This window comes from Panthera tigris, chromosome B1 (genome assembly GCF_018350195.1).
Source record: "Panthera tigris isolate Pti1 chromosome B1, P.tigris_Pti1_mat1.1, whole genome shotgun sequence".
NCBI classification, from domain to species: domain Eukaryota; kingdom Metazoa; phylum Chordata; class Mammalia; order Carnivora; family Felidae; genus Panthera; species Panthera tigris.
In genome coordinates this window covers 118,900,074-118,918,144 of record NC_056663.1, presented here as the reverse complement: position 1 = coordinate 118,918,144, position 18,071 = coordinate 118,900,074, and the positions used below count along the sequence as shown (strand labels likewise).

The 18,071-nt window shown below is 39.6% G+C and overlaps 1 protein-coding gene across 2 annotated transcripts in view; it reads left to right on the top strand.

Moving 5' to 3' along the window:
- Window positions 1–18,071, top strand: part of NFKB1 (nuclear factor kappa B subunit 1) — a 119,237-nt gene that overhangs the window by 77,757 nt on the left and 23,409 nt on the right. For both annotated transcript variants that reach the window (XM_007080953.3, XM_007080952.3), the window contains exons 7-12: window positions 221–384; window positions 2,413–2,571; window positions 4,228–4,332; window positions 7,049–7,140; window positions 9,250–9,388; window positions 16,647–16,790. In XM_007080953.3, coding sequence (XP_007081015.2) covers window positions 221–384; window positions 2,413–2,571; window positions 4,228–4,332; window positions 7,049–7,140; window positions 9,250–9,388; window positions 16,647–16,790 — 803 coding nt within the window. The remainder of the gene's footprint in view (window positions 1–220; window positions 385–2,412; window positions 2,572–4,227; window positions 4,333–7,048; window positions 7,141–9,249; window positions 9,389–16,646; window positions 16,791–18,071) is intronic.

Here is an 18,071-nt window from a genome sequence, read left to right as displayed (position 1 = left end):
TGACCCGATGTGTGGTGGTTTATAGTCTTTATTATTCTTTGGTAACTCTACTCTATATGTTTCACTGTAGAAATAGTAATGTGTTTGATTACAGTGTGGGCTCCAGTGATTGAGGCCTGTGTGTTTTTTAAAAGCCATTTTGCTAAAGTGAAACCAGACTCTAGTCATTGACTGCCTAACCTTTAGTGCTTGTTGTGGCTGTTTTTGCCTTTTTCTACAGCTTTGCAAACTTAGGTATACTTCATGTGACAAAGAAAAAAGTATTTGAAACACTGGAAGCACGAATGACAGAGGCATGTACAAAGGGCTACAATCCCGGACTTCTGGTACATCCTGATCTTGCCTATTTGCAAGCAGAAGGCGGAGGAGACCGGCAGCTCACAGGTGAGTGCCATGCCACCAACCTTGATCCTTCAAGATCAGGCTCTCCTTTGCTTGTGTGTAGACCAGGTGCTCCTCTGTGTGCCTCATGTTTCTCCTTCTCCCAGAATTTAGTGCCCCACACCACCACCACACCTTCCCTGCTCAGAAACCTTTTGACGGCATCCTGCTATTTTCTAGAATAAAATTTGTATCTCCCTAGCTTGGTACACAAAGCTCTCAGTCTGGCCCCAGCCACCTTTCCAGATTCATCTCCAATTCCATCATGTACCCACCTCTCCCCATTACTACCCCCCGATACCTGATACATATTCATACCTCTGTAGGTACCTACCTAAAACACCCCACCCTGCCCTTTCCAGCCTGTCAAACCCAGTTCATAGTTCAACACTTAGTTCAAAGAACACCTCTTCTTCTGCCTTCCCCCGCTCACCTTATGGTAAGGAATCTCTTTGGGCTCTTCAGGCACATCATAAACTATTCTCTTTCTCATACAAATGCTATGATTTTGTGTTTTCCTGCTTTTACCTGTATTTTTCTCTTTCAACTCCAATCCTTGTCCTACCACACGTACAAAAGTGTCTGCTTTTAAACCTTGTCCATTGGTCTGGTAATCCTGTGATCACCTCCTACTCCGGCAACCCCAAATCGATCACTGTTTTTCCACTGAACATGTTCTGACATCCAGACCCAAAACCTTCCCGTCACCTCTGAACCCTTCTTGCCTGTGTTGCATCTCTAGTCTGTGGCCCTGCTCTTCCGTGCTCTCTCGCACACTCCACTCCTCACTCCATTTTCCTTGCTCTGCTTCTGTCCCTCCCCACTTGTGATCCAGTGTATACCCTGTGACCAGATGGGTCTCACAAAAGCCTCCACCTCACCACCGCTCAGTATTGCCCTGCTGCCTACAAAATCCCAATTCTGTAAGTTGGCCCCAGTCTGCGTTTCCAACTGTTTCCCACTGCATACCTTCTTGCCAAACTGAGCTATTCCACAGAGGCACCATGATTTCTCACTTCCTCACCATGGCACATTCTTTCTATTCTTGCTGCTCCCTCTTCCTGGAATGCCTTCCTTTACTCTCTTCATGAGTTCAAGTTGTACCATCCCTTCAAGATTTAGAACTACATCTCCTCTGTTCCAAAGCCTCTGGATGCTCCCCTCCTTTGCAATTCCATACCTCTTCATCTGTAGCTCTTTTATAGTACTCACCACTCGAATTATCACCTCTGATGATGTAGTAAGTTAAATATGACTATATCCATCAGCACAAAAGCTCCACCAGGAGGCAAAGGAGGAGTCAAATGCAGTTGAGTCATTGACTTTCTCCAGAAGCACTTTTTGAGCACCTGCTATGTGCCAGGCACTGTGCTGGGCACTGTGGAATGAACGTAGTCCCTGTGCTCACAGAGCTTTTGGAATACTTAATTTTCACAGCTTGCAATACACCTGATGTGTCATCAGCTTGTTGCATTCCATTATGTCACATCTTTGCTGTCTTTAACTATAATTGTAGGGAGAAAAAGGAGAGGTCAGGGGAAGATAAGAAAGAGGAGGGGCAATTTGGGGGCACCTGGGTGGCTCTGTCCAAGTGTCCAACTCTTGATTTCGGCTCAGGTCATGATCTCACAGTTCATGAGATCTGAGCCCTGCCTCGGGCTCTGTGCTGACAGCGCGGAGCCTGCTTGGGATTCTCCCTCTCCCTCTCAGTGCCCCTCCCCTGCTTGTGCTCTCGCTGTCTCTCTCAAAAATAAATAAACTTAAAAAAAAAGAGAGAGGTAATTTGGTACACAGAGGACAGTTTTTACTGTAATCCAGAGAAAATCCAGGTCTTCTTTTGATGCCTTTAATATGGGTGATATAAATGAGACAATTTTTAAAATTTTATTAGCAATACAGATACTTGCAAAAGAAAAAATAGAGTTATTTTAACTCATGTTCTTTATTTGGGCTTTACAAAAGCATCTTATCTAAAACGTGCTCACTTTACTCTTTCCCTGGGTATGAATGCGCGGTGCTGTATGGTCCTAGATCGGGAAAAGGAAATCATCCGCCAGGCAGCTCTTCAGCAGACAAAGGAAATGGACCTCAGCGTGGTGCGGCTCATGTTTACAGCTTTTCTCCCAGATAGCACCGGCAGCTTCACAAGGCGCCTGGAACCCGTGGTATCGGATGCCATCTATGACAGCAGTGAGTCCTTGAATTCTAACAGGAGGCAGCTTGGTGTAGCATTAAGCACCGACTTCTAACCCTACCGTTGGCAGTTACTTACTAGCTCAAAGTCCCAGGACAAGTAATTTAATCACTTGGAGCCTCACATTTATTGTCTACAAAATGGGAATGCTAAATTCTAGCTTAAAAAGTTAATGTCTAGGCACGCCTGGGTAGCTCAGTCGGTTAAGGGTCCGACTCTTGACTTCAGCTCAGGTCATGATCTCCTGGTTTGTGGAATCGAGCCCCTGTGTCGGGCTCTGCACTAATAGCGAGGAGCTTGCTTAGGATTCTCTCTCTCTCTCTCTCTCTCAAAAATAAATAAACTTAAAAAAAGTTGATGTCTAGATTAGAAGTGAATGTTATGAGGTGCCCAATAAATATGGTTATCCTTCCTCACATGTACATGTTGGTCTCTTACATGCCATTTCACAATGGCAAATCTTTTATTATTTATGAATTCCTATACTGTTGGTACTCTCAGATAGAAAAATATCTCAATATTTTTCATTGAGGGTCTAAAGAGATGTTAATAAAAACAACTGTTATTCTAGTCCATCTTCATTCTTACATAGTACAGCTTTTATCGAGAGAGGAGGGTTAGCTGAATGAGTAGCATAGATAGTACATGGCTTCAAAATTCTATTTCAGTCTGTACTTCCTAGAACTTTTTAAAAAAGTTTTACAATGGTCTTCAGCATTTACCATGCAGATTTCTTGTTTGCTATGTGTAGGATTTATTGAACAAATATTTCAAAAGAGCCTGCAAGCATGATATTTAGGCTCGCTGAAAGTTTATAGAGTTTGGTCTAAGTAGAAAACTCCATGCCTCTAGTACAACAGCTAACTGATTTCTCTAATTTCAACAAGTTTGAAGGGAAGTGAAAGAGTTATAATATGATGTAGACTTGTATACTAAAGATCACCTTAAAATGCAGCTGTGGGAGCAAAAAAAAAAAAAAAAAAAAGGAAGCTTTATACTATTACCACAAGAAACTTTTGCCCCTAACCACACAGAATTCTAATTTAGTCTGGGGAAAAGAAATATTACAGCTCCATTTTTCTTTTCTGTAAAATAAAGATGTATAAATAATTTAAGAAAATTGTGCTTTTTCTACATTTTTAAGACTCTTATAAATAGTATATCGGTATCATGGAAATAATTGAAGGTCTTGACCCAAATGAAATTCCACGAATCCATTGGTTTGGAACTTCCTGAAACATCAGAAAAACTCTTTCTCTTTCTGTATGAATCTTTCTTACTGTGTTAGTAGAAGAAACAAACACTGTTCTTTCTGCCCCATCTGTTTGAGTGGTAATGAATGATCCATGCTCAAGAAGTGAAGACTTCTGAAGACTTGCGAAGGTTTTTTTGTTTTATTTGTATCCTTGTTAAAGCGATGAGTGAAAGCATCTATTTGTTTTTTTAATTAAAGTATAATTAACATACAGTGTTATATTAGTTTAGCATGTACAACATATTGATTAAACAATTCTGTATATTAATGCTCATCACAATAAACTATTTAAACTTTCTTTTGGTTAATGTGTGCTAAGAGCAGGATTCCCCATAAGAGACTGTCTTGTGAAGCTGAGGATAAACCATGATGTTTGTTGTTTTTCTCCTGTGGACAGAAGCCCCCAATGCGTCCAACTTGAAAATTGTAAGAATGGACAGGACAGCTGGATGTGTAACTGGAGGGGAAGAGATTTACCTTCTCTGTGACAAGGTTCAGAAAGGTAAATATATGCTCCAGTCTCAAGGTGTGAAATGTAATTCTGAGTGTGTCTGTGAGTCCCTTTTTGACAGTAAATCCCATAATATCCCTCTTCTGCCATAGAACTCCTTTAGAAAATTTACACATTTCACCTCTTCCAAATATGTCTGTGTTTTTTCAACCCAACTAATTCATTTAAAAAATTTTAATAGTAGTGGGACACCTGGTTGGTTCAGTTGGTTAAGTGTCTGACTCCTGATTTTCGGTCAGGTCATGATCTCCTGGTTCACGTGTTCGAGCTCCACATCAGGCTCAGGATTTTCTCTCTCCCTCTCTCTCTGCCCCTCCCCACTCATGCTTGCTGTCTTTCTCAAAACCAATAAATAATCATAAAAAGATTTTTTTTTCAATAGAAGTAAAGAGAATTAAGAAAATAATGACAATTGTAATCAGTGACATTTAAGTGTTTCTGTACTTTAAATTTTGCTATCTGAACTTAGTTAAACTAAAATAAATGAGTAATAATAGCTCATGCTTCACACACACACACACACACACACACGCATGCACATGGACACAGAATAAATAATGCTTTACATAGTATAAAATCGTTTATTTTGTTTATCTTGCACGGTTTTGTTGCAACACTGAGAAGCTGAGAGAGCTTCTCCAGATACTTTCATGTGACACTCTGATGTCATTAAGAAAAAGAAAGAGAATAGGAACTGTGGGGAAATTCTCAGAGCATGTTTCTCAGAATTTTCACTTTCAGAAAACATTCTTGGCATTTACCTTTCATTAGCTATGATACAAGATTTATAAACTAGCAAAAGCTGAAGGAGATTGTGTTATTTTCTCAAACAACTCATTTTTAAAATACAGTGATAGAGTGTATAGTGTAATAAAGATCTACTCACTACAAAATGATGAGCATTTTCAAAGTAAGGAGTGCGTAACCAAAAATATAGCTCCTAAATAAAAGAATCATGACTTTAAAAAAAGAAAATTCTCATTTGAGGCAAATGGCCTGAGGTTAAAAAGTCAGAAAAAATGGGATCACTGGGGCGCCTGGGTGGCGCAGTCGGTTAAGCGTCCGACTTCAGCCAGGTCACGATCTCGCGGTCTGTGAGTTCGAGCCCCGCGTCAGGCTCTGGGCTGATGGCTCGGAGCCTGGAGCCTGTTTCCGATTCTGTGTCTCCCTCTCTCTCTGCCCCTCCCCCGTTCATGCTCTGTCTCTCTCTGTCCCAAAAATAAATAAAAAACGTTGAAAAAAAAAATTTAAAAAAAAAAAAAAGAAAAAATGGGATCAGATTGTAAGGTAAAGGCATATATCTTTATCCAAAAAATGTTTACACTTTCTGTGCATATCCTGGTATTAGTCTTTTAACCCATTGTATCCAAGTAATATGCATTTCCAAATTCTTGGTGTGCATACAGTGAGTAAACACAATCTGAGTACCTTTATTTGTAAATGTGATTCTTAATCATTATCATTACATTACATCTCTTATTAAAAGAAGTGTTATAGCTGCCTGTCTTAAAGCATCTTAGTAACTAGATTTAAGGGAGTCCTACCTGAAAGAAAGGGAATCAACCAGGAGATAGTGAGATATTTTATCCACCTCCAACCCCAACATTTCTAAAATTCTGTGGGTGTTTTTGGTTTTGTTTTTTTGTTTTTTTGTTTGAGAGAGAGAGAGAGAGAGAGAGAGAGAGAGAGAGAGAGAATGAGCAGTGAAAGGACAGAAGGAAAAGGAGAGAGAGAGAATCCTAAGCAGGCTCCACGCGCAGGCTCACAAGACCATGAGATCATGACCTGAACCAAAATCAAGAGTTGGATGCTTAACTGACTGAGCCACCTGGGCATCCCTAAAATTCTATTTAAATAGAAATATGAACTTAGTTTTCATAAGTCAATAGTGCAGTCCCTCCTATAAAATGGGAAGTGAATCCAGAGAGATGTCAATCTGAGTTATATTGTCATATTTCTGCAGAAGTAGAGTCCATGATGCAAGTGTGAAATTTAGGCAGTCTAATCCAAAGGGACTTGACCAATATAATATTTGTAACAACTTCTCAATATGGACTGATAAAGTATTATAGGGAAGTAGCATAGTAGAATGATCGTGAGCCTGGATGGAGTCTGTGTTCATATTCTGGCTTCTCCATTTACTAGCTGTTCAACCTTGGATGAGTTACTTAATCTCTTTGCACTCCAGTTTCTCTTCTGCAAAATGAGGATATTAATAGTACACCTGCATTTCAAAGTTATTGTGGGGGTTAAGTCAGTTAATGTATACATATAATTCACTTAAATTAGTGCTTGCCATGCAGTTAACTTCATGTAAGTTAAATATTATTATGTAGATCTATATGGAGTTTGAACCACCTTTTGGGGTTCTGATATTCTTCAATATCCTTCATGTTCCTCAGGAATGATTTGGGTTAGTGATGGAGAAGTGAGAAAGGCAAAGACTGATTAAGAGAAAAGTCAGACTGAATAGGTAAATCTAGTATTCTCTCAATGTAAATGAAACTCAGGGTCCATTACTGTGGTAACTAATAAAGAAAATTTCAGTAATTTTGAAAATGTCAAATGATTTAAAAGTCTATTTCTTAGTAACTACTTTTTTAAATGTTTAAGTACATTGTAGGTAAAATCTTGAACCAGCTGAAAGTTTAGCATGTTGTGAAATATTATTATGTGAAATTAAACACCTGAATGTGACTGTTTGCAGATGACATCCAAATTCGATTTTATGAAGAGGAGGAAAATGGTGGAATCTGGGAAGGATTTGGAGATTTTTCTCCCACAGATGTTCATAGACAAGTAAGTGGATGATGATAATGCTGATGATGATGATTTTGCATTTTCTGTCTCGTTGAAATTCAGTACTTAATTTCCATATATGAAAAAGGAAAAATCATACTTAACTTTCATAAAAGAGTACTATTTTTAAGACTCTTGCAGGTCTTCCAGAAAAGTCACCTACCATAGAATTATGAGCAAAAGCCTTAGTCCATTGGCTCTGAAACCATGTCAAGACATTTCATTTGGGTGTCTGATCACCTAACCATTAAGGCAGTGGCCCTTGGGTCTGTTAGTGGAAATATTTTAAGTTTTTGTATTAGACTTCTCAGACTGCCATGACAAAATACCATAGATTAGGTGTATTAAACAACAGAAATTTATTTCATCACAGTTCTGGAGGTTAGAAGTCCCAGATCAAGGCCCAACAGGGTTGGTTATTGGTTTAAAGCTCTCTCCTCCTGGCTTGCAGACAGCTGCCTCTGGCTCTGTCCCCACATGACAGAAAGAGAGAGAGAGAGAGAGTAAGCTCTCTGGTGTCTCTTCCTATAGGACCACTAATCCTATCCAATCACAACCCAACCCTCATGATCTCATTTAACATTAATTATTTCCATAAAAGCCATTTCCCCAAATAACGCCACACTAGGGGTTAAGGCTTCAAAATACGAATTCTGAGGGAACACAATCAGTCCATTACGGTGTTCTACCAGAGTAATTATGACAACACTTTTGAAAAGGTTTTCTAATGAAAAGTATTGAAAGGAAGAGACTTCTACTACAGACTGATATCATCATGATAAATCAAGATTTCCCAGTGACAAATGAGTGTATGACTAAGAGATAGAAATGCTATATCCCCGTCTCCATCACTCTGAGTGATTGAGAAATACTATTTTCACACACACAAAATTGGAAACAATCCAAATGTCCACCAATAAGTGGCCAGTAAATAAATTATGGTGTGTCTGTGTGATGAACTATTACGCAGTTATTAAAGAGAATGTGTAATCTCTGAATATGGAAAAAATCTCAAACATACAACATTAAAAATTTTTTAAAGATATAAAACCAAGCGATGTCAGAAAGATTGGATGTTCACGTTTGCATATGCATAAGGAAACTATGGAAGAATACAAAAAGAATTAATAATTTCACTGTGTTTACCTCTGGGGACAGGCACACAGTGGGGACCACCTAGATGGGGGACGGGAGTTGGCAAGGAGAATTTTCACTATATGCCATTGTATACCTTTCTGTATTTTACAAAGTCTTGAACCTTGTGAATATACCACATAGTGAAAAAAAAAAAAACAAGAAACTGTAAAAATGCCTAACTATTGTGGCACTGACAGAAATTAATGAAGAGGTTGTCTTAGAGGTGTTACAGAATGCCCTCTATCCCTAGAGCGTTGGCCATCCTCCCTTCAAAATACACGGACCCTGTTAGGATGTCTCTGCAGGATTTAGCTTCCTCTTCTCATCAGCCAACCTGTGGGCTCATTGTAGTAGCACATTCTTCACTCTCTCTTTCGACAACCAGTCTTTCTGATGTTGCCTTGTAAATAATTTTGGAGCACTTTAAGGCTGATTTAGAAGAGAAGAAGGAGGTGTATGCAATGCATTTTACTCACATGATTATTTTCAACTGGAAGGCATTTAAAATATTAGACAAATAAAAATAAAGATTTGCAAAATATTAGCACAGTCTCATTTTAAATTTTTTTTTACCGTTTTATTTTATTTTTGAGACAGAGAGAGACAGAGCATGAACGGGGGAGGGGCAGAGAGAGAGGGAGACACAGAATCGGAAGCAGGCTCCAGGCTCTGAGCCATCAGCCCAGAGCCTGACATGGGGCTCGAACTCACGGACCGCGAGATTGTGACCTGGGCTGAAGTCGGACACCTAACCGACTGAGCCACCCAGGCGCCCTTAGCATAGTCTTATTTTAATTCACAGTGGCAATTTAATCACAATGTATGGGTATAGAATTCTGAGTTTGTAACTTTCTCTAGGATGCTGTATTTTTTAGTTTAATTAAACATAATTATTAATACGTTTAATGAGTAGCATTGCTGGAAAAACAAAATGTAGGCCTACCCTAATGTTTGGGTCTTTGTATCCTGCAGTTTGCCATCGTCTTCAAAACGCCAAAGTATAAAGATGTCAACATCACAAAACCGGCTTCCGTATTTGTCCAACTTCGGAGGAAATCTGATTTGGAAACTAGCGAACCCAAACCTTTTCTCTACTACCCTGAAATCAAAGGTAATTGGGTTACTTACATTCTTGTGACTGTTCCCGTAAAAGGACAGAGCTGATTAGAAGAGATTAGTTGTTCACTTCCTTTGAATGGCTTCCTAGGAACTTGCCCCTGGGCCCATGGTACTTATTTTTAGAGAAGAGAGAAGTATTATACTATTTTGGGGTCATGGAATTGAGTCCAGCCTTTCAAAATAATCTTATTTTTACCAAGCTTATATGAGATTTAGACAGTTGAGAATTTGTCTTTGAATCTGAGAATCTGTCATTTATTGAGGATCTCGGGGTTTGGGCAGTTGAGATGGACCTTATGATAAGGCTTGCTGTTCAGGAGATTCAGCCCCTCCATCATCTGGCCTCAGGCGATAAAACAGGATACTCAGCCACCATGCAGTGCAGAACCATAAAAATGAATAAAGCACCATTCTTTTCCTCACAAAAGATACCCCGAGAAGGGGAGATAGTCTCCTTACATATTTATAATGTGATTTATGATTTTGATAAGCTCCAAAAGGGAAGCATCTACAAACACCTATGAGAATGCCAAGGAGAGAGGACCCTTAATTCTATAGAAGCCACCAAGAAGTAGACTTCTTCAAGGTCCTTCAACCTGGGGGTGTATTTCAGTAGTTAGGTGAGAAACAAGGAAGGAAAGTGTTTCCTAGGCTTGGAAACTTGAGGAGCTGAACAATTAATGTTAGTTCAGAGAGAAGTGAGCCTTTTGGGCACAGAGATGGACCACTGAAGACCAAGACAGGTAAGGAAGGCCAAGGCCAGGCTCAGAAGTGCTGTGATTGGCAGCTGAAGAATTCTGATTGATCTGGATAAGGGAATTACCAGGCCTATTTGGGTTTGGAATGATGGCTCTGACTTCCTTATATGGACACCGAGGGAACTGTCTGAGCAGCAGATGAAGAGTCCGAAGAGTAATGCAAGAATCCAAGTGAGAAATGGGGAGGTTCCTAAAGGTATTAGTGTAAGGAATGCAAGGAGACAGTGGCGTTAAGCCCCAGATGCTGGTTGAGGTAGGAGGTGAAGGAGAAATTCAGGAGTCATAGATGGTTCCAGGAATCCCAGCCTAGGAAGGTTGTTATGTGGTTGAGTTGGTGAAAGAATCCAGGGAGCAAAAGTACGTTTGAGTGGACAGAGAGGGAGCTCAATTTAAAACATGTTGCATTTTTGGTTCCTCTGGCAAATTCCTAATAAGCCAATCAAAAGGCAGGACTGGAACTCAAGAGGGCAGGATGGGAAATTCAGCATTGAGTGTATTTAATAGGCCCCTAAATGGGAAAATTGCTCAAAGATATTTCTTAACCTGGAGTCCACTGACCCCAAGAGTTCCAAGGATAGAAATGGATTTTAATATAATCAGCTTTTTTTTGTAATTTTACATATTGATAGGTATGATTCTAAGAAAAGATCCGTAACACTTCACAAGACTGAAAAAGGGGTCATGGCACAAACAAAATCAGAAACCCCTGGATTAGAGGGAAGTGAGACCATAGTGGGAGGTCAATGAAATGATCGTCACAGAGCACCCAGGTCCTGGCTGATGTCTGAAGCCACAAAGGTGCTGCAGTGATGATCCACATGAGTGTTGGATCCTGTGGTAGCAATATGTGATGTGTGATCCTTGAAGAGGGCTTCTTTGCCTGTAACTCATGTTGTGGTGGGAGCATTTAGAAGATGATTCCATGAGTTCTTGTTTCTTTTCAGAGATCGTGACCTGTTTACTGATGGTCCCGATTCACAGCATTCCATTACTGTGGTGTGGAAACATTATCAACAAAAGAGCCTTTTTCCCCCCAGTCCACATAAGATTTCATGCAAAATCCCAGTGCATACACCTGACAGGCTCTGGTTAAAGTGGAAGTGGAGAGGGTTGCCTGGGTGGCTCGGTTGGTTGAGCGTCTGACTCTCGATTTCAGTTCAGGTCATGGTCTCACAGTTCATGAGTCCGAGCCCCATGTCAGGCTTTGCTCTGGCAGCTTGGAGGCTGCTTGGGATTCTCTCTCTCCCTCTGTCTCTGCCCCTTCTCCACTTGCTCTCTCTCTCTCTTACTCTCTTTCTCTCTCAAAATAAAGAAAAAGCATTAACAAAATTAAATAAATAAATAACTACAGTGGAGGTGGGGAGCCAGCCCACCTGCCCTCACTTCCCTACCCAGCGACAACCTGAGGTCTTCCAAATGCTTCAGTCTGCAGAAAGATGAAAATCACTGCTTTTGATTAAACACTCTTTTTTAAATAGACACAGGAGAGAAATTTTTGGACTTTCTGAGGGAAAAAATTAATTTCTTCTCCTAAAATATGTCTTAACATAATGTCCATTTTTTTCAACACAGAGAATTATGTTTAAAAAGGATACCCAGATTACCTACACATGTATGCATCGAGAAACATTCAAAGCTGAGCTTGGTGTCTAGGCTGCCAGTCTACCTTTTCCAGTGGTATTTGTTCATCAAAAGAGTGAGATACAGCAAGGGCATGTTCAGGTGTTCATTCATAATAGGATCTATTAGATGCTCAGGTTAGAGAATGGGGTCTCCTGAAAGTTCAAATTCCTACCTGTATGCTTCAAGCACTTCCAGGCTGTCATTGACTAAAAGCTCCATGTAATACAAACAAGTAAGAAGAATCATCTGGAAAAATAAGAGTTAGAAGTTGAGCTCCACAGAAAGAATGGCCAACACATATTGTGACATATATTTATTCATTGTGAGATTGGAACTGTTTTATTGAAGGTAACAAATTACCTTGGTCAGTAAAACTTTCTGGATTGTAAATCCCAAAATGAAATAATCACAAGGAGAAATAATCACACCAGACATATAACCAGAAAAGTAGTGGGCCGGGGAGCCTGGGTGACTCAGTCAGTTTAGTATCCAACTCTTGTTTTCAGCTCAGGTCATGATCTCACAGTTCATGAGTTCAAGCCCCACATCAGGCTCTGTGGGGCTCTCTCTTCCCCGCCCCCCCCCCCGCCCCTCCCCTGCTCTCTCTCTCACTCTCTCAAAAATAAATATTTTTTAAAAAAGAGAGAGAGAAGTAACAGTCCATTTAATATAAGAGTAAGTGGGAACACCTGGGTCGCTCAGTTGGTTGAGAGACCGACTTCAGCTCAGGTCATGATCTCATAGTTTGTGAGTTCAAGCCCCGCGTCGGGCTCTGTGCCGACAGCTCAGAGCCTGGAGCCTGCTTTTGATTCTGTGTCTCCCTCTCTCTCTGCCCCTCCCTCACTCATGCTCTGTATCTCTCTGTCTCAGAAATAAACATTAAAAAAAAATTTTTTTAAATAAGAATATAAGAGTCAGTGTATGAAAATGAATTAAAACTATACAACCCAGGGAATCTTTGTGTACATTTCTCAGAGGTCATTGAACACACCTTCCACTGCCCCAGCCCCTGCAGTCATTCCCTGTGTCAATTTTGTGTAGTTCATTTTTTTTTATCAGTAAGCAAAATTGTCCTATCAATGAATTTAGGTATCTATTGTCTTCTTCCACCCTCTAATAGGAAGAATATTCTTTAGTTCATAGATTTGGTCTTTCATGTTCATTAGTACATTTCCAACATCTAGAACAGTATATGTCATATATTTTATTTTGTTTTAAGTAGTCTCAATGCCCATGTAGGGCTTGAACTCACGACTCTGATATCAAGAGCTGCATGCACTGCCAACCGAACCAGCCAGGCGTCCCTTAGTAGATGTCATAGAGCTGGCTTTTTTTTTAAGTTTTAATTTTAATTCCAGTTAGTTAATACACAGTGCTATATTAGCTTTAGGTGTACAACATAGTGATTCAGTAATTTTATACATTACTCAGTGCTTGTCATGATAAGTATACTTTTGATCCCCTTTACCAATTTCCCCCATCCCCCACCAGTCTCCTGGTAACCACCAGTTTGTTCTTTATATTTAAGGGTCTGGTTTTTTGTTTGTCTCTTTTTTCTTTGTTCATTTGTTTTGTTTCTTAAATTCCACAAATGAGTGAAAGCATATGGTATTTGTCTTTCTCTGACTGACTTGTTTTGCTTAGCATAATACCCTGTAGCTCCATCCATGTCATTGTAAATAGCAAGATCTTATTTTTTTTATGCCACACACACACACATACACACACACACTCACACACACACATACACACACACACACATATATATGTGTGTATATATATATATATGTATATATATATGTGTATATATATATATATGTATATATATATATATATATATATATATATATATCACATTTTCTTTATCCACTCATCAGTTGATGGACTCTTGAGCTGCTTCCATATCTTGGCTCTTATAATATGGGAGCTGACTTATTGCCTGACCAACCAAGTTGCCATCCTTATCCCAAAGGCTGTTAATTTGTTGGGTGCCATCAAGGAGGACATCAGACAAAGAAATACAACATATTCCTTTCGTTGTACAGAACCATCTATTCCAGAACTCGACACCTGATATAGTTTTTGACCTTGTACCTCATGAAAATGTCATGGAGATGGTTGGGCTTAGGGAAGACAAGTTAAATAATCGAGAGAGGGACAATTGGCAAGGGAAGAAGATAGTTGAGGAACTGCTATATGAACGGCAAAAAAAAGACCATGTGATTTTTCAGTCTGAAAAGGTGGAGAATCAGAAGAAATGGAATCATAATCCTTAAATTATGAAAGGAATGCTTAGGATAGATGCAGACATCTTTACTAGCACACTAGAACCCAAAAAACACGAATGAGATACTTTTGAAGGCATACACATATCAAAACGAGGTGGATACTAAAAGTTTATCTACATTTGTGAACTAGACTATTACCTGCAATCACCAATTATTAAAGGAAGCAAAGACATTTTGGAGTGTTTCCCAAAGAATGGCAGTCTAATAGAATGGAAAGCTCACTGGCTTTGAATCTCATCTTCACTCTGCCCTGACCTCTGACAAGTCCCTTAATCATCGTAGCTTTTGTTTCCTCTTCTGTAAAAGGAAGGACCACTTAGGTCCCTTCTAGAATAGGTTGATGTTTCATAGTACAACCCATGCTGCCACTGTCAAAGGCAGACCACAGGGATACATGAATGTGATGAGACTATCTCCATGTTCAATTTTGGGGAAATTCAGGCTGGTTCTTTTATTTAAAAACTTGTCATAATGAAATATTCTGTATCAGTTTCTTGTCGTTGAAATCTTAGTGGATGTGTAATAGTTAATATTTTTAAAGTGACTGAAAAATTCCCATTTTACAGTAAAATAAAACCATTGAACATTTCTGTTTTATAAAACAGAAAAAGTACATAGCGAGTACCAAATGATCTCTTTGGTAGAACACATCAGCAGATAACATGTACTCCTGAAGATGAATAAGTTGTCTGCTTCCCTCTTGTGTTTCATATTTCTAATGAACTAATATTCAATGTGAGATCCCCAGTTTATAGGATGAGTAATAAGTATGACTATTAGTTGGTTATAGTACAACTGATGGAAAATTTTTATAAATCTGTTCAAAACCTTTGAAAAGGAAATTTGTAAAGTTTCTCTACTTTGAGGCCAATGCTTTCTAGTAGAAGCACATTCTCTTCAAAGTTGACCCACATTGGCTTTCTTCCTAACAGGTCTGGACATGATCCATTTTTAAAGGATTATTTTAAGGGTACTTTGCTATCCTACTTTTCCATGTTTCAGTCTTCCAGCTGTGCTCAGGTGACTGCAATAATCAGTAAAAGCATTCTTTCGAGCCCTGAGATGGCTGAAATAACCACAAAATTAGAAATAAGTAGAGATCTTTCTGGACATAAGCAATGGCCAAAACTAACATTGAAGAATTGGAAATAGGACAATTGTTAAGTATGAGGCTGCTGATTGAAAAAAAAAAAAAAGAATACCACATTGCCTGTTTATTTAAACAGAAATTTTACATCACCCTTTCAGTCCAAAAGAGAGAAGGGGAAAAAAAAATACATGATAAGAAAATGAGAGAAGAGAAAGGGAAACAGAAAGAAGAAACAAGAGCTCAATAATGGACCACAATGGCAGTGGGCTGGGGAGAACAGATAGTGAGAAGCAAAAGAAAAACTACAACGACACGAGGAATGAGGAATGATAGTGCAAATGGCATCTAGACCTGGACAGCCAAAAATCTCAGAGGGCATCGCTGTGTTTTAAGTCAAGTCTTTAGACTTTCGGCCTCCTGTATCTCCTCAGTCACCAATGACTACCAATCCCTCTTTCATTGCATTCCTGGGGTCCACCCATTTGTATTATCACGGTGACCACTAAGGCACAGCCCCATTCCCTTCCATTTGCACTGTCTCTGCCTCTCACTTTGACTCTTTGTTTTGTCCTACACACCAGTGGCAGATGAATCTTCTTAAACTAGCACGCTGTACACATCATCCCCCAGTTCAGAAACATCCAGTGGCCCTCCTGCTTGTAAACTCCTTGGGTTCACAATCCAGGAGCCCGACAGTGTGGTTCCAGTCAGCCCCACTTCTCAAGACTCACTTATGCTAAACTCTCACTTCAGCTAGACTGATCCATAAGCACACAGTGCGCATTCTTTCCTTCATTATTTTGCCTCTACATCCCATTTCGAGCTCATCCTCCCATTGCCCTCTCCTGATATAAAGTGGATTCTGGAAAGCTTTTCCTGAATTTTCCAGCCCATAGGTACTTCCTGGAAGTTGTCCTTTGACCCCCTGGAACACTGCTTTGCAACCATAAATTTAACATAGAGAGCTTTATGATGCTATCTCTCCCAAGTCTTTCCCCCACAACCTTTCAATTGTATTGGAGGGTTCTTGACAGCAAAGACCTTGTTCATTCTTCTCTTTCCCCTTAGCACTTAGCTCACAGTAGATGCATTACAAATGTTAGTTGGTTGGTAATAGTGGTTTGTATGACCAAATGAAAATGCTCAATATTGTTTTTCTTCTCCGGTATCTCTAGTATCTTAATAATTGATGGGAAGTCTAGTCTTTCACTAATTTGAATGACACTGGGGACTTCAGAAACTGTTGTTTCTTAACTGTAGAGAGGACTTGGGTGTGTACTGTTCTGTGGTCTCTCTGAGGCTGGTTCTCCGTCTTCATAGCCATTGGAATAAATATAATGCTTCTTGAAATTTGGCATCTCTTCCTCCTTGGGTGATTTCTGTTTCCCTTTAAGATGTTTAAAAATACCATCAGAATCAATATTCTTTCTGTGGCTAGTTGTGGAATTGAATCAGTCTTTTCTCCTTTGGTTTCTCTTCCTTTAACTACAGATAAAGAGGAAGTGCAGAGGAAACGGCAGAAGCTCATGCCTAATTTCTCTGATAGTTTCGGCGGCGGTAGTGGTGCTGGAGCTGGAGGTGGAGGCATGTTTGGCAGTGGCGGTGGAGGAGGGGGTGCCGGAGGTACGGGTCCAGGTACGAATTGAGTCTCCTCTTTCTAAAGCTTTTCCCGTTGGAGAAGCTAGAATTGTCTTTCCCTAGATTTCCCAGATGGTCTGTGGGTTGAGTGGCTGTGACGTTACTGAGTATGACATAGGAAATTAATTAAAATTTTAATAAGTGTATTTTTTCAAAGAAATGCATGTTCATTTGGCAATATGTAGATAATACCAAAAACTCTAAGAAGAAAAACAGTCACTCAAGTTCAGTTATATGAAGAACGTGTCTATTCACGTTTTGGTATATTTTCTTCCTTTCTTCCTCCTTCCCTCCCTTCCTTCCTTCTTTGCTTCTATACTTGTCTTGGTTTTCTTTGGCAACATTAAAAAGATTTCATGTTATATATACTAGCATTGTAGAATATCTGAAGACACATAAAATCCTGCCATCAAAGGTTAACTTCTTCTAATTTTATTCTGTGCAAACGTCACAGTAGATATTTTTTTGCATTTTCATGAGTACAGCTACAATCTTCATAATGCATTGTATTTAATCTATTTACCTACGTTAGTTATTTATTATCATAAATGATTGTGTACATGGAGTCATATATGCTGCTTTTCCCTAATGGGTTAACATAAGCATTTCCTCCATGGTAATATAAATATTATGTAAGCATAATTTCTTAAGGATCATTTTAATGACTCATATTTCACCAAGTGAATATTCCATAGTATTACTTACTTGAATGCATTTCCTGTTTTTTATTGTTTTTACTGATCTCCTTTGTCCACGTTGTTTTTCTTTTATTCCAGACTGTTTTTGTAAATTAGATTCTTTGAAGTAAAATTACAATGTCAGAGAGTATGACCTCTAATTTTACGTACGACTTTTTATGCTTCCACCAAAAATGCATGAGCATGCACAGTGTGGTCATGTTTCCTTGAGGACTCGGTAGTTTGTATTTTGTTTGGTTCAGTTTTTCCTGCCAGACATTATTTCAAGGCCCTCTGTGTCAGCAAGTCTGAGTTTGGGTGGTGAGCACTCCCACACAACAGTGGGAGACTTTCTCCAGCGTGAACTCCTCCATGCGGCCCCAGGCCTGGGCATTGCCTGAGTTGCCAAAATGTAAACTTGGTCCGAGTGGAATTCTGATCATCCCATGATCCCCACAATGTGTCTTACTAACTCACAATGGCAGCACCACGTCGGGCACTCTGCCCTCCCACACCAAAGCCTGTGCTCACCTGAGGGAAGGACACCAAACTTTGCTGACTCTTCATAAAACACACACACACACACACACACCCATCATGA